This window comes from Electrona antarctica (assembly GCF_951216825.1).
Source record: "Electrona antarctica genome assembly, chromosome: 19".
Lineage (NCBI taxonomy): Eukaryota > Metazoa > Chordata > Actinopteri > Myctophiformes > Myctophidae > Electrona > Electrona antarctica.
This window is the reverse complement of record NC_136800.1, coordinates 22,678,957-22,701,340: the sequence shown is the minus strand read 5'-3', so window position 1 is coordinate 22,701,340 and position 22,384 is coordinate 22,678,957. Positions and strand designations below refer to the sequence as shown.

The window sequence follows — 22,384 nt, the reverse complement described above, 5'->3', positions numbered from 1 at the left end:
CATCCGGAACTCACAGATCCTAGCATCCAGGTACTATACTGTTCATCTGGGGCTCTCAGATCCTAGCATCCAGGTACTATACTGTTCATCTGGGCCTCACAGATCCTAGCATCCAGGTACTATACTGTTCATCCGGGCCTCACAGATCCTAGCATCCAGGTACTATACTGTTCATCTGGACCTCACAGATCCTAGCATCCAGGTACTGTTGTTCTCTGGACCTCTCAGATCCTAGCATCCAGGTACTATACTGTTCATCTGGACCTCACAGATCCTAGCATCCAGGTACTATACTGTTCATCTGGGACTCTCAGATCCTAGCATCCAGGTACTATACTGTTCATCTGGACCTCACAGATCCTAGCATCCAGGTACTGTACTGTTGTTCTCTGGACCTCACAGATCCTAGCATCCAGGTACTACAGTATACTGTTCATCTGGACCTCACAGATCCTAGCATCCAGGTACTATACTGTTCATCTGGTCCTCACAGATCCTAGCATCCAGGTACTATACTGTTCACCTGGACCTCACAGATCATAGCATCCAGATACTATACTGTTGTTCATCTGGACCTCACAGATCCTAGCATCCAGGTACTATACTGTTCATCTGGACCTCACAGATCCTAGCATCCAGGTACTATACTGTTCATCTGGACCTCACAGATCCTAGCATCCAGGTACTGTACTGTTGTTCTCTGGACCTCACAGATCCTAGCATCCAGGTACTATACTGTTCATCTGGACCTCACAGATCCTAGCATCCAGGTACTATACTGTTCATCTGGACCTCACAGATCCTAGCATCCAGGTACTGTACTGTTGTTCTCTGGACCTCACAGATCCTAGCATCCAGGTACTGTACTGTTGTTCTCTGGACCTGTTCACGGTTGACCATGCAGGAGTACACAGCAAAATTCTCACTGTTGATTTAACTCCAAAGGGTGTGTACAACTACAAATTAGAAACAAATGGACCTACATTTGGTTCCATGTGTACACACCCTTCTGAGTTAAATGAATGCTGATGTTAATGTGTAAGGCGTACCAAATGACCACTGTGACCTGATGTGTGTTTTGGGGTTCCAGAGGGGCGGAGCTCTTCCAGGCCACCATAGTGAAGGCAGTGAGAGCACGTCTGGAGGAGGAGCACAAGTCCATGGAGCAGCTGAAGAGACAGTGAGTGAATGATTGATTGAATATTTTATTAGACAGAAATGCAAAACGGTACAAGTGTAGTCAAACACCAAAAAAGTCCCTGCGGTTTTGTTTCCATTGGGGTCCTATATCCAATTCATCAACATAATAAGAATTAACACCAGTGATAATGTACCTCTCCCTTTGGCCTCCTGAAAGGTGAGTTTTCAGAGCTGTTTTAAAGGAAGCCAGTGAACAACACTTTTTAAGGGATGGGGTCAGAGCATTCCACACTTGCGTGGCAGTGCTGTAGATGGAAAATGTACCCATCTTTGTTCTATAGGTGGGTGTTACCAAAGCGTTGTTTACGCTCGCTCTAGTATTGTGGCTGTCGCAAAAAACAATCCCATTTTTTATTGATTGACCCTTGATTTATTCAAGTTTTATTTACAGTTACATATTGTGGGGATCTGTATGATTGACTCTTCTACCACATTTGTCCCAAAATGTTTGGGGAAAACAATGCCTGTTAAAACTATCCTATATCTAGAATATAATACTGTATGGCTTCTATTTAAAATGATAAAGATGAGCTTTCAACCATTTAAGGTCCTTACAGATCGGTTTTCGGAAAAAGGCCGGAAAAAACACTGTCATAAATCTGTAAAAACGCACCAGGGCAAGGACCCTTAGTCTTCTGTCTGACAACATACTGTATGGCTTCTATTTAAGAGACAGTGAGCCTTCAACCATTTACACAAACACACAACGCTTCTATTTAAAATGAAAAGAGACATTATTCCTTCAAACACCAAGTTAAGCACAGTTCAAGACGACACAGTCCAGCTCAAATTGTGTTTCATAGATTACATTTTCCATTTCATATCAAATTGTCTTTGATTTAGTGTATGTTGGGGTTAAACCAATCAGACAACATCAAATGCATTCATGCGTTATTTGTAAATCTAAACTATGTTCTACACCTGTGTCAGATTGACCCTTGGTTATCAAAGCATGTTATAGTATGAAAGCAACATTAAATCTGTGCTACGGAAAGTATTTAGTGATGGTTAAAAATTACCTATATGTTTACCTTACACCCATTCCAGGAACCAATCCCAGAGTGTACACTAATTGACTAATACATATTACAATGTATTTCCGCCACTCAGAATTGCCTCAGGAGTTACTCATGAGTCTTGTTAATATGCACTTACCTGCCCCTAATGAGCACTCCTCTTGGACATAATGTACCCTAATTTCCATAATATGTGGACTTTATGTTTATGGACAGTAGTGTTGTTTGGAAGTCATGGGGGGTGTACAGTATGTGTGTTAATGCTCAGCCCTTCCCCTCCCTCCCTCTGATCAAATCAGGATGGACCGCATTAAGATGCGTCAGGAGAAGTTCAAGAGGGGCAAGGAGAAGATGTTGAGTCTGGTGCAGTCCATGGACGGAGGGTCGGCCCCCGGACCCGGGGAGAGCCCCGTCCAACAGCAGCGCGAGGAGGAAGAGGAGGACGATGGTACAGTATGGCACAGGGGGCAGAATGATGATAAGCTGTAAATACAATAACCCTAGTGATGTTTAATGATGTATTTATATATGGTCTCTGTCGGGTGGAAACCTCATACTGTTTGCTTTCAGGATTTAAAGTAGAACATGTCAACAGTAGCAGATCCACAAGCTGGAAACGTGTCGCTTTGCGTCGCGTTTCGAGCTTTCGGATCTGCTACTTTTGATGCCTTCGTGTGACGCTGTAGCGTGAACAAGTAGGGCGTTAGTTTACGAAAAAACACAGTTAGAAGAAGAGGTTTCTGCCCGACAGCAACGATATGTTGTTTTATTTAATCTAAACGTTTAATCTAAACGTTTAAAAAAAAAGAGTATTATTTTTCCTTTGAAGTAAAGACAAGGAGTGATTTATTTATCAAATGTTCTACTGATGTATTTGTGTAAATTTTAGGAGCAGAGCGAACGAAAGCCAAGACCAAAAAAAAGCAGTGGTGGAGGCCGTGGGTCGACCATGCTTCCAGTAGGTTGACCCCACACCTTTTTACTTCCTCCATTCTGATTGGCCCTTGTGTCCTTGACCAGAACTCGGAGGATTCCCATACTGCCCCCCCCCCCCCCACCTGGGCTCAGAAGGGACTAAAAAACAATCCCTCTTCTGTCCAGATCTTTTAGTCCTTTTCTGTTTCTATTTAAGGACCCTCATTACCTGCCATTCTCAAATTCAGTAACTGTAACACAATGTGTAGAGTTTAACCACTAGGTCTGTCACGATTACGACATTCCAAATGGCGATTGATTGATTGATTGATTGATTGATTGATTGAATAGGGGATGCTAGGGTTCATATATGATTAGAGCCAATGAACAGTGTTGGTATCGGTGCTAAGGGTTGCCTTAAATAGATCATGGGTCACAAATGAAAAAGAAAATGGCTAAAAGCTTGGACATTTATAACCGTGGTTCATCAGAAACACGCGCTTACATGATGTGACCCAGCCTCTCCGTCGTCAACTGGCCTCACCCCGATGAGCTCACAGTAGGGAATCTCTCTTGTTGTGAGCAACTATTTTGCTGCAAAGACATGAATTCCCCTTCCCCCTTTCTGTCGATGAATGTTGTAATAAGTGTTGTGCGAGAGAGGGTGAAGGGATTCATTAATTCTTTGCTCATAGACATGCTAACCCGACAGGGTATTGCTAAGGAGAAGATGCTGCAATCAAATTGGGCGTGTGTGTAAATAAAATGAACAGCTTTTTACAGTCATAGTTCTATTCACAAAATTGTTTTGTGTATTTAAAAAAGTAACAATTGCAGCCAATTCTCTGAGGTAACCTGTTTGGTTTTTGAAGTCATGTCTTTGATATTACTAGTTTCCCCACTTCCTCCATTTTTTCCATTTTTCTTGTGATTTGACCATCTCATCTCTCATCTTCATGACCCACCCCGAACACCCCCCACCCCTCCCCATCACTGTGATTCTTCTGTTCAAGGACATAAGCCAGCCTCCTCTTATTCTTATTGCATTCTTCTGAATCTAGACCCTCATGAACAACATATATGCTCTGTGAACTATAGCGTTTTAACACACTGCTGTGCTCCTGCATGGACTGTAAAACACCTGTGTCCTCGCAGCACAGTACACTTTTGTTGAGAGGGCATCCTTCATACTGTACGTAGGATTGTTGTCAGTTATGCTGTCTTTTCCCATCTCTAACATTTCCTGTTTTCTTCACCTTTTAACAGTTCCGTCCATTAATGTGACTAGCTGAATGTGTGGATGAATACAACTTGTCCATTGAAACATTTGTTTAATTCAATGTGTGGAGATTTGAGACACTGTATATGAGTAGTTCAACCAAAAAAATATTTATTTTCTATCAATTACACACTTCATGAAGCCTTGACTTCAAATTAGGAATAGGAATGTGACAAAACAAAATAAACCTCCATGAAATCAAGGCTTCATGGGTTGTATTTTGGCTGAACTCCTCCTATAATAAGGTTGCGTCTATAATGCATTTGTAATGCATTATAATGTTCTTATAAGGAATAACAACACGCATTATAAATGTTTATAATCACGTATGACAATTTATAACAAGGATTATGACGTATTATAAATCCTGGTGGTCATAATGCATTATAAGCTCAGCGGAACTATACCTGTTATGAATTGTCTTCGTCATGCATAATTATAAACAATAACAATTTATAACAAGTGTTATGAAGCTGCACTATTATGTATTATAGATCTGACCTTAATATACAGTCTTACCCAATCGGTATAGTTAGCACATTTAATATAAATACTTGGAAGTAGCTGAGATAAATAAATTACGGTTAAGGTGTTCACTTTTGAGTGTAATAAGTGTGGATGAGTGTGAAGTGTGATGAGTGTGTTAGCCCATTAAAACCATGTTGTTTTAGATTTTTGCGTTGGCTGTTCAAAACTAGCAGATACAAGCTCACAGTGCGTCACTTAGTGCCACGCTGTGATGTGAAACTACTGATTTAGAAGGTATGGATGGATAGATAGATAGATAGATAGATAGATAGATAGATAGATATTTTTAAAATTTATTTTCGTGAACGGAAATGCAAGCTTCTGTGCTCAGATTTTGGGAGGTGTAGTTCCAGACTCTTTATAGCATTGGGAGATTGTGGAATAGTTGTCTGGCTACGCAAGACTACAAGTTTACAGGTAAGAGTTAGCCTGATTATCAGACTGAAGCAGTTCACTCAGTGGAGTGGGTGGGGTCTATGGTGTGGACTCAGGCTAGGTAAGAGTTAGCCTGATTATCAGACTGAAGCAGTTCACTCAGTGGAGTGGGTGGGGTCTATGGTGTGGACAGCAAAACAAAAGCCAAACAAAACTGTGATAGATGTGTATTTCTAAAACAACCCCTGTGATCCTAAATGCTTTCCAGGAAGGAATTCAGCCTCCCTTCCTTGAGCTTTAATTTTACAAAAGCAAAAACATCTGAATAGTTGAGTGTCAAGTTTTGACTCTGCATATAACCACCATCCTTCACTCTCTGCCCCTCAGTGGTCAGAAGTGGAGATTATTACTTGTTTGAAACCGACAGTGAGGAAGAGGAGGAGGAGGAGGAGAGCAAAGATGAGGAGCCGCCAAAGAAATCAGCGTTCCAGGTTAGAATAATGGGCTCACCTTTCTCTCTCTGTCTCCGTCTCAGGGTGGAGGCGCTCTTAAGCTCAATTTCATCGTACAATTTCATTGTACGATTGTCATTTACTGTGTTATTTTAATGTACAATTATCTCGACTCCGTCATCACTGTTGCTTTGATCAATTTCCTTTGGGGATCAAATAATTAACTAACTAATCGACTAACACACTGACCCAATTTTGTTGCTTAAATCTGTCTACTACTAACCCTCTGCCGACTTGTCCCTTTCTCTCTCTAGCGTGCTATTGGGAAATTTGCCTCTGCAGTATTGGCTTTGCCCAAGGCTATCATTAAGCTCCCCAGAACTATCCTGCAGTATGTAGTGAAGGCAGGCAAGGTATTTAACCAGCACATATAAGAGCTTGTACTCAGTCATACCTCGGTGTGATACTGGCGAAAACAGCCGATCTGTGAGCTCGAGCTTGCAGATCGGCTAGCACGACACTGTCGTACGACAAAGTATGAATCAAATCACGCTCGAGGCATGCTTTGTGTCTTTGTGGATATTTGCCAGCAAGCTAGAAGGCTAATGTGTGATTTGCTTGGTTCACTGCATGTCCCTTGTTCCATTTTGGCTTACAGTGGGCATAGCTGTACATCTTCAACTACCACACAACATTCTGAATCATAACATGCTATTTGGTGGGCGTGGTTATATCCACACAGGCCTTAACCATTACCGTCAGCGCATGCTTTTTTAGCAGCGGGGGTTGGTCCCACTGGGATTCAAACCAACAACCCCAGCAGTGTTTACCGCCGTGCTTTACCACAGAGCTAACAGTAACAGTCCCTTTTAAATCAGATGTTAAAGCTGCAATCCGTACGTTTTCACGTCCTACACCAGGATTTCAATCCAACGTCTCCCAAAGTCACATTTTCTACCACTCATCCAAGATGGAAGTAGGTGTTCTGCCCCGACTGCCGACAGCAGGTTGTAAATGTCTCAGTGAGTGGAAGGAGTAGGGAGACCACATCCAAACACTTATATTGTATTAACATCCTCTAAAATAACATTTCATTTGATTCTGACATTTTGCTCTATTTATTCATTGTCTTCTCAGGAGAAACACAGCTTATTATTTATTTTGCTTGCATGCATGCAAAAATGACAAAATAAAGGAAACATTGAACTAAATCCCGGATTGCAGTTTTAATATGGAATGGAGTCTGTGGATATGATTCTTTTAATGCATGAACTGGAGGCTTTTTTCAAAGGTCTTTAATGTATTTTGTCTCTTTTGGTTTCAGATAATGTCTCTTGAAATGCATGGTGTATGAATGTTTGAAAAAATTCTCTTTCAAAATTTCCCCAATGCTCTCTTTTTATTTAACAGAAAAATATAACCAACCCGCAAGATACAGTATGGCTACTGGCTAGCCACATATACACACAAATATAATACACGAAGACAAGAAAATACAGAGACAAAAACAAAACAATAGCGAACACAAAAATATCCTCAACCACCTACTCCATCAAACATAAAAAACACAAAAAGTATTTTGTCTGTTGTGGTGTGTGATTGCGGTCGCTATTGCCTCTCAAGAGGCTGTCCCTGACGTTTAACAGATGAAACTCAGCATTTGGTAGTTAATGTAATTATATCCTGTGTCCCTGTTTGACCAGAGATTGGGAGGCCGGGGGTTCAATCCCCAGCCGACTCAAGCCGAGTCGTACTAAAGACTATAAATGGTCCACAATGCCTCGCTGTTTGGCACTCAGCATCAAGGGTAGGATTGGGGGTAAGTCCCTGTGACATTGTCCAAGGGGTGTACTTGTACATCAAGCTGTCTCCTGCTACATAAACAGGAGAAGGACTCCTCACCACATATGGCTCAGGAACCGTTGGTTTCCAAAGGTACTTTCTTTTCTACTATTAAAGGGCCACTTCAGCCCAGGCGGTGGCGTAACCGTCTGGGCACCCGACTGGTAATCCAGTCGCAGTGTGCCGCGGGTTCGACTCCCGAGCCCGACACGGCCTTTACTGCATGTCTTCCCCCATCTCTCTCCCGTTTCCTGTCAGCCTACTGTCTGTCCCTTCAAAAACCAATAAAAGGCGTAAAAAAAATATCTTAAAAAAAACAAAAGGGCCACTTCACCCCTTTTACAACCAGATCTTATTGTAATGATGTTTGGGAGACAAGAAACACTTTCCTGTGGTTATTATGTGGGTAATATGTGTTTTTAGATATTTTAGTATTTCAAAGTGTCTGTGATGTCACAGACACTGGTCTCACTTCCTTCCTGGACCACATGACAGCCATCCCCCTCTTCACTAGGTGGGGTGAGTGTACCAAAGCATTATGGACATTGTAGTAATCCAGCAATCCAGTCAAACCCTAGTCAAACCCACAGACTACATTATTTCTCTGGCCATAGAGTGCACATTTCAAATTGTGCTACTGTTGTCTACTACAAATACTAACATTAACATTGAGTGACTGGAGTTTCTTCCAGCGGTGAAATGTCCCTTTAATACTTAATAAGCTGTGACCAGCTCTTGGTTCTTTGACCAACTGAGCAAGCCGATCAACAGAGTTGCTTACTGTGCTAGCTTCGCCGTGACTAAAATAGGAATAAGACAATTAACAACAATTAGTAATTATGCTGATCAGTGGAGCAAAAAAAACAAACAAAACATGTTTTCACGCTTTTCTGCTCAAAGATCCCTATTCATTTCATGTACAGGTGTTCAGCAGTATGTAATTGTTCTGTTTACTCGTTGCACGATTTGCTTTGTTTAAATTATTTTCTTTCTCCACCGTGGTTTCTGTCATGACTGAATGTTTTAGAACCGTTAACCTCTCTCTCTACCGTAGTTCCTGTACCAGGCCTGGATTACAGACCCCAAAACAGCCCTGAAGGAGCGAGGCAAAGGAAAACGCAAGTTCTGGAAGAAGTACACCAAGGGAGTCAGACACAGGAAGAGCAAGAGAGACAGTAAGTACTAAGTAGGTTCTGATGTGTACTATATAGAATATATCGTTGCTGTCGGGCAGAAACCTCTTATCTCCATATTCTAACTTATTGTGTTTTTTCGTAAAAAAAGTAGCAGATCCACGTTTTCCAAGTTTTGAGCTTGTAGATCTGCTACTTTTTTTATTTGAATCCTGAAAAGTAACTGTTTTGGACATAATGGTTTCCACCCAACAGAGACTATTATATACAAATGCAATCTCAAAGATAAAGGTGGTGTAAGTAAGTAATATTTGATTACTTTTTTCTGTTCAGTAAACTCCATTACCAATGGGTCACCAATTTCATCCAATCAAGAGAGAGAACCCATTTATCAGCTTCAATTTGATAGAATTCCAGTTGTGTCTGCTCATATACTTCGGCTAATAGTGATCTACAAGCCCACAGCACGTGGTGTGCGCTTGTAGATCTGCTATTGTCAAAGGATTTTTATACATTTGAAAACTTGTGAATTGAGACATTCTGCATAATGACTCCTTTATAGAGCGTCGCAGTCCCGCCCCCTTTCATGACGACGCCAGGCCCAGGAAATAATTCCCAATGCATTTTTCCCATAGACATTTCAAAAAGTATTTATTTAAAGACCTTTTAAGCGTCGTACAAGGCCAACTCGAGGCCAAATCATGACAACAAGCACAATTTTTTGGACCAAACAAATAATTACAAAGAAGAAAAACAACAAAAAAGTGTTGTAACCTGCTGTTTGTTGTCATGATTTTCACAACTCGAGTTGGCTTTGTACGACGCTTAAAAGGTCTTTAAATACTATACTTAAATACTCTTGGTACTTTAATAAGTACTTGAATTCCGGACTTTTACTTGTAACAGAGTATTTCTACATTGCATTATTGATACTTTTGTAAAGAAAATGTAGTAGTGATTACATTGCTGTTTTGTTGTTGCGTGTCCACAGGTCATGTGACCATTGAGATAGGTGAGCTGTCTGACGGTCAGGAAGCAGAGGACGCCAAGGCTCCTGAACCGCCAGGTTGGTCACCACACTACACTACACTACACTACACTACACTACACTACACTACACTACACTACACTACACTACACTACACAGGCTGTAGTTAGTATGATCAAGGCTTCTGAACCGCCAGGTTGGTCTACACACTACACACTACACACACCACACACTACACAGGCTGCAGTTAGTATGATCAAGGCTCCTGAATCACCAGGTGGTGACCACACTACACACGCTGTAGTTAGTATGGATTCCTCACCCTGATAAGCATTTGGAATTGGTGGAGTTGAGGCATTACATTTATTTTTCGATTCGGTTCCACAGATAAATAATTGTGAACATATTTTCACAATATTTACCTATTATTGTTTATTTGACAATGTGGCCAATGTTTGACCAGTTTTTATGGTTTGTTTATTACTTTTGATACAGTAATGGTCTTTCTTTTGTCACTTAATCTCGGGACCCCACTGGGGTCTGCATGACAGCAACGATATATTCCCGTAATTACTTGTAACCATCGTCACATGGTCAACAACGGACAACCATCCTGAAACAGACTTTTCAGTATTCTAAGAGCCAGCTTCACAAATCTAAAAGAATACTGTTTGTCCTATACGGTTGGTTAGATTGTACAGCCGGCGTCAGGGTGGATTGACATGGATGATATAATACATTTCAACCCCTTAAAGTTTTGACTTATCCAATGATAAGAGCCTTATAATCTTGTTATGCATATAATCAATAAATATTATAATGTAATAATAATGGATTTGAATAGATAACATGGTTGTGGTATTGGCGTTAAGCCCTGAGGGAGCATGATTACAGGGTTTTGATGCATGAGCTCTCAATACTTCTGCGTGCAGATAGGGGATGTGCTGTAGACTGTATAGAATACTCTATTGTGTCTTTCCCTTAGGGTAGGTTAGCCTGGGTGACATTAATGAATGGAAGACCATACAGTATGTATGGTATGTATAAGTACAGACATAGGAAATAGTCTCTGTAAGAGTGGCTTTCTCATTCACTACTCACCCCCTGCAGGAACCTGTGGAGGGAGAAGGATAAAGATAGAAGGAGAGAGATAGGGAGGGAGGAAGAGAGAGAGCGAGAAATGGAGTGGTAGGAAAAGCATAGAGGATTCTGGGTGGTTTTGGGCGGGTATAAATAGGGTCAGATGGAGGGCGGAAAGTGGCCTGAAAGGCAGGATCAAGGCATGTTCCTCCACCTCCTGAACATCTGTTGTCCATTTTATTGTCCAAAATAGCAGATCTGCAAGCTCGAAAGCTTGTCGATCTGCTACTTCTGATGCTTTTGTGTGATGACTTTTGTATGTAGTACGTTCAAGTAGGGCATTCATTTACGAAAAAACACAAAAAGTTAAAATATGGAGATGTGCGGTTTCTGCCCGACAGCAATGCTATAGGACATCTGACTGTCCCTCTATGTGTATGTAGAGGGTGGCCAGACAGTTGATCTGTGTTTCTACTCCCTGTATGTAGAGGGTGGCCAGACAGTTGATCTGTGTTTCTACTCCCTCCTGGTGTAACTGTAGAGGGTGGCCAGACAGTTGATCTGTGTTTCTACTCCCTCCTGGTGTAATGCTATAGGACATCTGACTGTCCCTCTATGTGTATGTAGAGGGTGGCCAGACAGTTGATCTGTGTTTCTACTCCCTCCTGGTGTAATGCTATAGGACATCTGACTGTCCCTCTATGTGTATGTAGAGGGTGGCCAGACAGTTGATCTGTGTTTCTACTCCCTCCTGTGTATGTAGAGGGTGGCCAGACAGTTGATCTGTGTTTCTACTCCCTCCTGTGTATGTAGAGGGTGGCCAGACAGTTGATCTGTGTTTCTACTCCCTCCTGTGTATGTAGAGGGTGGCCAGACAGTTGATCTGTGTTTCTACTCCCTCCTGGTGTAACTCACCGACTGAGTGTGACTGAGTTGTAGTTGTTGTCCTAGACTAGTCTAGTCCTCTTTATCTTGTCCTAGGTTTTTCTTTTCTCTTTCTTAATTTGGGCTGGTCTAATAACTGGATATGGGGCGCACTACAAAACACAGGACCTATGAACGTTATCTGGTTTACACATTCCCTCCCCAAACAGACAACATCATCAAGAGGGTCTTCAACATCGTCAAGTTCACCTGGGTGCTGTGCCAGACTACGGTGGAGAGCTTCACCAACTGGATGAACGACATGTGCAAGGAGCACAACGACATCTCCACTGTGCTGCGCATCGAGCGCTGCATGCTCACCCGGGAGGTCAAAAAGGTACGCTCAGAATGGACTGTCTGCATTTATCCAGTTCTAAAAGGTACGCTCAGAATGGACTGTCTGCATTTATCCTGTTCTAAAAGGTACGCTCAGAATGGACTGTCTGCATTTATCCAGTTCTAAAAGGTATGCTCAGAATGGACTGTCTGCATTCATCCAGTTCTAAAAGGTATGCTCAGAATGGACTGTCTGTATTTATCCAGTTCTAAAAGGTATGCTCAGAATGCACTGTCTGCATTTATCCAGTTCTAAAAAGTACGCTCAGAATGGACTGTCTGCATTTATCCAGTTCTAAAAGGTACGCTCAGAATGGACTGTCTGCATTTATCCAGTTCTAAAAGGTACGCTCAGAATGGACTGTCTGCATTTATCCAGTTCTAAAAAGTACGCTCAGAATGGACTGTCTGCATTTATCCAGTTCTAAAAGGTACGCTCAGAATGGACTGTCTGTATTTATCCAGTTCTAAAAGGTACGCTCAGAATGGACTGTCTGCATTTATCCAGTTCTAAAAGGTACGCTCAGAATGGACTGTCTTCATTTATTTTGTTCTGGCCTGAGCCACTGCCACTCTACCTCCTCTAGTGCAGTGGTTCAAAAAGTGTTTCATGTCAACAACCCCCCAAAATGTATTTGGCCGCGGACCCCCCATCTGAAATTGTTTTGTGCCAGTGACCCCCAGAACAGAAGATTTATGTATGCTCATAGGCTGGACGGACGGACGGACGGACGGACGGACGGATGGATGGCTGCAGCTTGTGTGTGGACAAACTTAAAGCATAACACGGAACTTTATTTTATAAGTTTATTAGGACTCATCAGAGTGGGGGTTGTAAGGTGTTAACCACTGCTCTGGGACTGTGTGTGTTTCCCCATGCAGGGTAATGTTCCAAACAGGGAGAGCATCCACGTGTACTACCAGAAGGCCATGAGACTCAACATGTCCAGACAGTCCAGCCTGGACCCCTTCAGCGAGGACGAGTCCTGCTCCGGCTCTCACAGGGTCCGCAGGCGGAGGGGAGATTTCCGCATGGAGAGCCAGGACTCCATGGCATCCAGGGACAGTATGTCCAGGTAGCGTTTTATTTCTGCATTTATGTATATGACCGTGAAGGTAATTTATGTGCTTAGTTGGACAAAGGACTTTTCGTCGTAACGATGGTGTCACACAGCAAAAATAACCTCCTTTATATCTGCTATTGTTGCAATTTTTTTAAATAGAGAGCAGAGACTCACACCTGTGTGAACAGAGCGATGTTGGAAAGTTTTTGCCAATCTGGGAACCTATATCGGCCAAAAAAAGAAGAAAAATACTGAATCTGTCTTGAGAGATTATACCTATAAAACATGCCTAAAATAGGCATGCCAGTCAGGCTTGCTAGAGATAGCAAGTCGTGGTTACCTGTAATTGATTAAATTAATTATTCTCCTTGCTGGATACTTAACTAAAACTCTCGACTGTTGTGTCATTTTCATCATAGGCATAATTCTGTGATTTTGGTACCATGCAAATCAACATACATTACATTTGTAATAGTATTACACTACAGTGTGTGGGAGTAATAGTTTCTGCACTTTGACACCGTCTGGTTTATCAGACCAAACAAAGTGACAGCATCATTCAGCCTCGCTGTGAGGCGTGTTGATGGTGGACGGCATCATCTGAAAAGCCATGAAAACGGCCCTCAGTGATTTAGAGGTGTAATGAGGTGTCATGTTAATCCCATGTGGATTGTGCATTGAAAACTAATGTAAGTTTGAGTTATCTGTATAGCAGTAACATTTTAAGGCAATATGAAGAAGTGGTATCAGCTTGATGCACTAGCTGATGTTGTTTTGAGCTTATGGATCAGCTATTCTTTTTTACATTGGAAAACCCTTGAACAATGTTTGGATTGAAAAAATATATATAGTTGTGAAAAATTCTGTTTCACACATCTTGTGTTTTGGGGGTCTCTGGCATGGAATCCTTTCAGCTGAGGTTCCGTGGCCAAATACATATCAATTTCAATTTTGTCATTAAAAAAAGAGAACCATTGAATTAGAGCAAACATTTTCATCATAGTTTTCACTCCATGTCACTTAACACTATTGAGGGTTCCATGTCCATCTCTCAGTGCCTGCACTGACAGATGGACATGGTGCTCCAACATGGAGATGCTCCATGTTGTTCTCATGTTGTGACCATCATCCCCACCATTCTGTCCATCTCCCAGCGCCTGCACTGAGGCCACCATGCTGTTCTCTCGTCAGTCCACCCTGGACGACCTCGACGGGATGCCCGAGTGCATCCCCAAGACCAGCGAGCGTGCGCGCCCCAAGCTGCGCAAGATGTACGGCCTGGACGTGTCCAACAACTCCTCCGCTGACAGTGGCAGCAGCCTCCTGTCCAGGTGCACAGTCTCCTCTTCCTCCTCCTCCTCCTCATCACCTCCAGCACCCTGCCCTCATCCATGTTCACCTCATCCATGAATATGTGATGTACATTATGGCTGTCCCGTCATAGGCGATTAATCATTAATCAGTCGGTTAGGGAGGACTCATTGATTATTATTATTTACTTATCCAGTTTTCTCTTGTAATCTCTAGATATAATCCTTTCATGATATGATTTATTGACTTTCCATAGGCAGTAGCGTAAACGACCTGAACATTCAGGTATCATGCATGAACGTATATGCAGAAAAGGTTTGCTGACCAATCGATTAGCAAACAAATTCCTGTGACTTTTAGTCCAGGGGTTCTCAACGTTTTTGGCTGGGGACCTCCGGAAATGCTTTGGCCATGTCTCGCGACCCCCGCCTCGCCGCCCCTCCCCACCCCCAATACAAACTGACTGCAAAAATAACCTTAATAATAGAGAAAATATATCATAAATGAATACTGAAACCAGATATAATCATTAAGGATAGTTTATGCATGTACTATGTGTACTATGTAAACTCTTCATATCCATTTTCCAGCCATTCAGTTGCAAAAACAATATATAATAATAATAATTGTTGACAGCCGTTATTATCTACAGTAAGCACTAAGCAGATCAGTGGAGTAACGACAGTAAGACATCCTTAGTGAGTTTGAATTTTGTGTCAATAACCATGTGCTTCGAGTTGGTGTCACATTTTTCTGTTGGGTGTTTATCACTTGGAATGAAATAATTTATTTGTTGTTGTTTTTGCCCTTAGTGTTTCAGTATGTGTCCTTTTTTCTAAACCGGTCTTGAATGTGAAGAGTTGTATTTATTGTTGTGTTCTTTTTGGTCATCACTGCGGTCAATTCCCTTAAAATGTTTCTTTGTTAAAGTGTTAGTCAGAAGAACTTCCAACAATAACAGCAGAATGGTATCACTATCAAAAGCATCTTTATGGAATGAAGCCGTCAGATTTTGCAGCTCTGTCAATAGCAATGAAACGTCAAGTTCTTACTGTATATGATGGGGATGCCCTGAAAGTCAAGTTTTGACATGTTGGGATGCCATGGCAGCGTCACATGTTGACAAAACTATGCCAAAACCTAACCTTAATCCTAAACCTAACCTCACAAACTATGCTGAGAGAGAGAAAAACAAAACGGGCGTCCCCATGGTGGGATTCGATCACAGCAGGTTGGGATTACTGGCTGAAGTTCTAATGTGTATCTTTTAGTTTTTGTAGTCTTATATACTAGTTAGTGTTGTAGTTCTCGAGACATGGTCTCGTCTCGAGACCGGTCTCGAGACCACATTTCCGTTGTCTCGGTCTTGTCTCGGTCTCGCGCCTCTCGCCTTTTTTGTCTTGCGGTCTCGTCTTGGTCTCGCCCCTCATTTGTCTTGGTCTTGTCTCGGTCTCGCGCTTCACACCTTTTTTGTCTTGCGGTCTCGTCTTGATCTCGCCCTTCATTTGTCTTGGTCTCGTCTCGGTCTCGGACCAATTGTCTCGGGTCTCTTCCCCCACCGAGACCACTCGAGACGAGACAATGCAAAACGTTCTATCAACCCGATCGCAAGGACTGATCCCATTCATATTAACATTAAAGACAGCTGTAGGAGCGCAGCGCAGCGCTGAATTAGAGCACACGTAATCTTAAATCTATTGAAATTGGGTTAGAACATGTTGATTGTATGAAATGATATCAGGCTGGCATAAATAAAGTGTCGGCCGGGTGGCGGAGAGTTACACAGCGCCACAGCCTGACTTTTTTGGTATAGTGCGAAGTGCGAACGGCGTCGGTGCGGCTTGCGAGGCCTCGCGCTAGACAGCTTTTTTTAATTCTTTGAAATGGGAACGGGGCTAGCTCTCTCTCTCTCTCTCTCTCTCCCCGTCTGTCTGTGTGTCTGTCTGTCTGTGTCTCTCTCTCTCTCTCCGTCTGTGTGTCTCTCTCTCTCTCTCTCCGTCTGTGTGTCTGTCTGTCTGTCTGTCTGTCTGTCTCTCTCTCTCTCTCTCTCTCTCTCTCTCTCTTTCTCTCCGTCTGCCTCTCTCTCTCTCTCCGTCTGCCTCTCTCTCTCTCTCTCTCTATTAACTATTTAATTACATATTTCCATTTTGCACCAATATTATACTACCATGTCTTAATACAGTGTTGCTTTTTACAAATAAAATAAGCAAATTAAGGTTGATCACAAAGTTAGTGTGGGTATCAGCAGGCTACTTTGATGGGAATGCGACGGGTTGAAGAACAACCGCTGCAGGGTTTGACTGTGAACAGTGAACCATTCTAGTTTCTTACCTTGTGGCTCATGCTAGTCATTTGAAGAATTATAATCCAATAATTATATAATCCAAGGTTTGTTTGTCTGGAGATCCAACACTATGTCATATTATTAAAGTAAGTAAACTTTAAGAAGCGCTGGTCATTGTGCTGCAGTCAGTGAGAAGCTGGTCCGCTCTGCTAATTGATCTGACCTATATATTTGCGCAACTGACTGGCATGAGGGTAATTACTTATTTGGCAGCACCTGCAATTCCAATAGGACATTTGAAAAGGCTTTCATATATTAATATTTTTTTCTAATAAGGTTTGGCCTTATAGATTTTGTATAGTTTTGGATATTGATTAATTAATTAACACAAAAATGTTTCTCCCAGGCGGCTCTGATGTGCATGCCTCATTGTTATTCATTAATTGATATTTAAAATAAATATTTGAATGAATCATGCTGTAGTAGGCCTATACCTAATTTTGTAAAATCTATTTGCACTGCAGTGTTTCAGATCAAGATTGTTTTCTGTGCCTATCAAAAAAACAAAAACAAGGTCTTGGTCTCGCCTTGCGGCGGTCTTGGTCTCGTCTCGGTCTCGACCCCTCTAGGTCTTGGTCTTGTCTTGGTCTCGGCCCCCTAGGGTCGCGGTGGTCTCGGTCTCGTCTTTGGTCTCGACCCCTCTAAGTCTTGGTCTTGTCTTGGTCTCGGCCCCCTAGGGTCGTGGCGGTCTCGGTCTCGTCTTTGGTCTCGACCCCTCTAAGTCTTGGTCTTGTCTTGGTCTCGACTACAACACTAATACTAGTCGTATACTATAGGGAGTGGCAATAACTGACGCCTACTATCTGTGAGAATGTGTTGAGGATGACTATGTAAAGATTTTCCTTTACGTCAAAAGATTTCAGATTTTTGAATTGAAAAGTAAACTTACATTGACTGTCTCTCCATTTCATATACACTGTATGTTGGTGTCTCCTGCAGCGAGGCCACACAGTGCTTCACACTCTACTCCAGACAAGGTACCGCAGACACCATAGAGGAGGTGGAGGACGAACACGACCAAGGGGAGGACAAGGACAAGCAGCAGAGGACAGAGGGGACACTGGGGGCGGCAGAGGGGGGAGGAGGAGGCATCTGGGGAGACATGACGGAACCCGGGGAGGAGGGAGAGCCAGGGCGGCGAGAGGAGACGCGGATGCACCACGACGACGGAGATCCCTGGAAAGGAGCTGAGGAGACGGAGGAGGAGTCGGCCCTCTCGGGACAGGACAGGGACCACCACTACACCACGGAGAGCGAGGAGGAGGGCGGAGGCGCCATGCAGCGGCGGTACATGCAGATGGAGGACGGAGGGGGGCGAGCAGGGCTGCTCTACACCCCCGACACGGACGCCTCCAAAGCCTCGGACAGCGGCGTGGTCGAGGTGCCGCCCAGCTACAGCAAGGCGGTGAGCTTCGACCACCTGGTGAGCACGGACGACAGCGACGCGGACCGCAGGAGGCTGATGGCGTTGTCGCCGAGCAGCCGCTCCGACAGCCGGTCAGACCTCCTGCTGCCCTCCATGACCAACGAGCTGACCGCCGGAGAACTGCTGCTCAACAAGTAAGTGGTGCAGGGCAGTGGTGGGAAAAAGTACTCAAAGTAAAAGTATACTGCAATACTGCAATATAGAACTACTTTGTTAAGTAAAAGTCCCGGAATTCAAGATTTACTCTAGTGAAAGTACAAAAGTATTGGTATCAAAATGTACTTAAAGTGCCAAAAGTAGAAAGTAGTCTTTATGCAGAATGTCTCATTTCAAGTTTTCAAATGTTTAAAAAGATTATCTACAAGCCACACACACTGACAGAGGCTGCATAGCTGAAACGTTTGTCCTTTATTGTAAAGGTATGAATCAAATAAGTTAACTCACTCTGAGTTCGACCAGTCACTTGACGTCAAATTAAATGACACTGACGTAATGACAAATGAAAATATCTATTGTTATCCCCCCATACCTACCATCAAGGATGTTCTATGACGAGGAACTGGATCAGTCAGACAAGTTCTACGGCGGCCAGCCTCTGATTCTGCAGCTGTGCTACGCTCTCTACAACCTCCTGGTGGCTCACTCACAGTTCGTGTGCTACCTGGTGATCATCATCAACAACATGGCGTCTGCGTCCTGCGTCACCCTGGTCCTGCCCATCACCATCTTCCTGTGGGCCATGCTGTCTGTCCCCCGGCCCAGCAAGCGCTTCTGGATGACTGCCATCGTCTACACCGAGGTACTACTGGGTGACAGACACAGACAGCTCCTCTGTGATAGAGCACTCACTGTACACAGCTGCTAAACAACAGCTCCTCTGTGATAGAGCACTCACTGTACACAGCTGCTAAACAACAGCTCCTCTGTGATAGAGCACTCACTGTACACAGCTGCTAAACAACAGCCTCAGCATGCTGTAGGAAAAGGGTTCCCTTTTGGAAACCTCATTATGTCGGGTGGAAACCTCATTATGTCGGGTGGAAACCTCATTATGTCGGGTGGAAACCTCATTATGTCGGGTGGAAACCTCATTATGTCGGGTGGAAACCTCATTATGTCGGGTGGAAACCTCATGTCCAAAACAGTGAAGGCCTATTCATACTCCAGTTTTCGGTGATGAGGTGATGAGTTGATGAATAGTTATTTGGTGTAAAAATCTAATATTGTTTTTACAGTCTTTTTGTTGTTGATGTGAGACCTGTACTAGCTCAAAATGTTTCAAGCTTGTGGATCTGCTACTTTTGATATGATAATGATAATTTATGAAAAAACACAAAAAGTTAGAATATGGAGATAAGGACAGCAAAGTGGCTCATAATCTAATTTAATTTGAATCGTGTGCCCCCCTCGTTGACACAAGGAACTTGTCCCCCCTCTAGGTCACCATTGTCATCAAATACCTCTTCCAGTTTGGCTTCTTCCCCTTCAACCAGAACAAGCTGGACAAGAACAAACCCTACCACCCTCCCAACATCATCGGAGTGGAGAAGAAGGACGGCTACGTCCATTACGACCTCATCCAGCTGCTGGCTCTGTTCTTCCACAGATCCATCCTCAAGGTGCTTATACAATACACACATTCTCTGTTCTTCCACAGATCCATCCTCAAGGTGCAATACACACATTCTTGACTAACCAAAAGGGCAACCGGAACAGTGGGCACCTGGTAATTCTGGGCACCTTTAAACAAAAAAGTATATATATTTATATATCCGTTGCTATCGGGAGTAAACCACCTAACTTAATTTTTTAGGTTTTTGATTTATTTGCATAAATCAGTGCCATTTACGTCAGCAGCTCCACCACCTCTCCCCCTCTCATGGAAGTAATTGACAATATATAAAGTCACAACACCAACTTTGATGAGGCATTATTGCTTTGTTTTTTTCAAAATATAAGGTTTTCTTCATTTCCTGAAAAATGAACACAAGTGGTGTCTTCCCTTGTCTTTATAAATGAGTGTGTAAACACCACTGATCCTGCCTGCTCTGTAGAGGGCATGCGCATGACATCATCATCATACCAGGACGTTATGCAGGAACGCCTACAGTACTGAGTGGCAAAAAAAATACTTTCCGGCGTTGACAGCCCATACATCCAAACAGAAAACTCACATCTGATTGCATTAAACAACGTTAAACTCACTTTGCCATTCAATTTGCCACTCACTTTATGCATGCGCATACCCTCTACTAACAAGCTGCTGTGGAATCTGATTAAAGCTAAGCTCATCTACAGTGTCTCCCCTTGCCTCTGCATATTAGCCTGGAAACCAAACGAATCTGCCACAGGAAAAAGATTCCCTGGTGAGATTGGTCTGGCACTCCTCAGTTTGAATTACATCACACCACACCAAAGTTCCAGACTAATATCTACGCAGTGATATTCGTCTGGCCATGCCAGGCTATCTGCACATGACAGGTAGACTAGTAACAAGTAACAACAAGCCCACAAACGACACCATTGTGACTGTATCTGGATGCAGTCTTTCTAAAGCTCTTCACTCTTGTGTTTGGATCTATTGTCTCTGTTTAAATATATCCCTGGCACATGTTTATTATGAATGCACTTGTCTTTAACCCAGTATTATCAAAACATATTAATCTTATCTAAACTTGCGTTCAGTGACCTGTGATGCAAATTCCATGTCAAGACTTATGTGTGGACCGAAGTGCTGACAGAATACCACAAAATGTAAACTACACACATAAAAAATACCCAGAGAAACGTTGAAAAGTATAATACTGTATTTTAAGAGACCGTTGTCACCTCTAGTCCTCAAGCCTGTATGATCGTACAAGGTCCAATACACAGTGGACTGGTAGCACAGTGGAGATGAGAGTTCTAATGCTAGAAACCACTTCAAATGTTACCCTCAACTTTTAGAGAGACAATGTCCATAGTGTGTTTCTGATGAACTAAATAAAAAACACTGACCAGTGAATGTAACATTTAAAAGGCTATATTAAAAGGCTTTCTCAGACAATTCTAAAGACTAAAAAATACATATTCAACTTCATTATGAATGAATGAGGATTACCATTTCATATATCATTACAATTTTATATTTACACAATACAGGGTAATAGACAGTTGTGAAATAATTAACATAATGATTATTATAATCACAAGTTTATAGTGCTTGTCAAAGCAACAAAGTGTTTTTCATCACTTTAATGAGAATCAGTTTGCAAGTAAATAAACACTATTTAGAGCAAGATAATAAATAAGGAACATACAGTTTATAAATTGAATGAAATATTGGATAAATTATACTACATGCCATTTAAGAAAACTGTTACCCATAAAAGTGTGCTTTAATAAGAGGTGTTAAGTATTATTGTTGAGTATTCCAGACTATCCAGTAGGATGATCCAGAGTCATGTGATCAGAAGTGTAAAACATGACCTTGGCTCAGTCTCCAGTCTTTGAAACTGGATAATGTGCTCACATCCTACCAGGTGTGCACAAATGAAAGGATAAACACGCAAACATTTTCAACAGGAAACGGGACCAGCTAGACATATAGCTACCAAACAGAGCTAATACTTCGAAATGCATGACACACTGCTATACAATATGATATATATATTCTATATAATGTACTGTATAAAGAATATCACCGGGCCAACATCATTGTCTTAGCCATTCAGGCTGGATAATATAATGACAAAGACAAATGCTGGGTGAAAATGTGTATTTATATATTATTACCTATAGTTGCCTCTGTCTCAAAACAAATGCACAAATACAGTACAATAGTATTTTATTAAATTAGTAGATATTATTATAATTTCTCTCAATGAAGAGATCTCCAGGGTAACAAAATGGTATAGGCCTGCTGTGATTGACCAGTATGACAGAGATCAGAATACAGAAAGAGTTGCTGGTTTGCCTCACCTTGAATTCCACAATGTTGGGTGTTAAGGTGGTTGCACACTGGACGCGTTTTTCGGAAAACCGAAAAACGCACTCTGTGTGCAGGGACCTTTATTGTTGTGAAATGAATGTCTCTTTCTTACACTGTAAACAGCAGATGGCCACTAAATGTACTAAGGTGATCACCGTTGTCATATATCCACGTATTAGCGTAGAGTTTCATATAGACCAA

The 22,384-nt window shown here is 42.4% G+C and overlaps 1 protein-coding gene across 1 annotated transcript in view; it reads left to right on the top strand.

Moving 5' to 3' along the window:
• The window catches only part of piezo2b (piezo-type mechanosensitive ion channel component 2b), a 182,696-nt gene that overhangs the window by 123,442 nt on the left and 36,870 nt on the right, over positions 1–22,384 (top strand). The window contains exons 29-41 of the mRNA XM_079529246.1: positions 1,091–1,180; positions 2,516–2,664; positions 3,106–3,174; positions 5,701–5,804; positions 6,080–6,178; positions 8,662–8,782; positions 9,732–9,806; positions 11,903–12,069; positions 12,951–13,144; positions 14,287–14,463; positions 17,727–18,347; positions 18,754–19,012; positions 19,653–19,832. Of these exons, the coding sequence (XP_079385372.1) occupies positions 1,091–1,180; positions 2,516–2,664; positions 3,106–3,174; positions 5,701–5,804; positions 6,080–6,178; positions 8,662–8,782; positions 9,732–9,806; positions 11,903–12,069; positions 12,951–13,144; positions 14,287–14,463; positions 17,727–18,347; positions 18,754–19,012; positions 19,653–19,832 (2,305 nt within the window). The remainder of the gene's footprint in view (positions 1–1,090; positions 1,181–2,515; positions 2,665–3,105; positions 3,175–5,700; positions 5,805–6,079; positions 6,179–8,661; positions 8,783–9,731; positions 9,807–11,902; positions 12,070–12,950; positions 13,145–14,286; positions 14,464–17,726; positions 18,348–18,753; positions 19,013–19,652; positions 19,833–22,384) is intronic.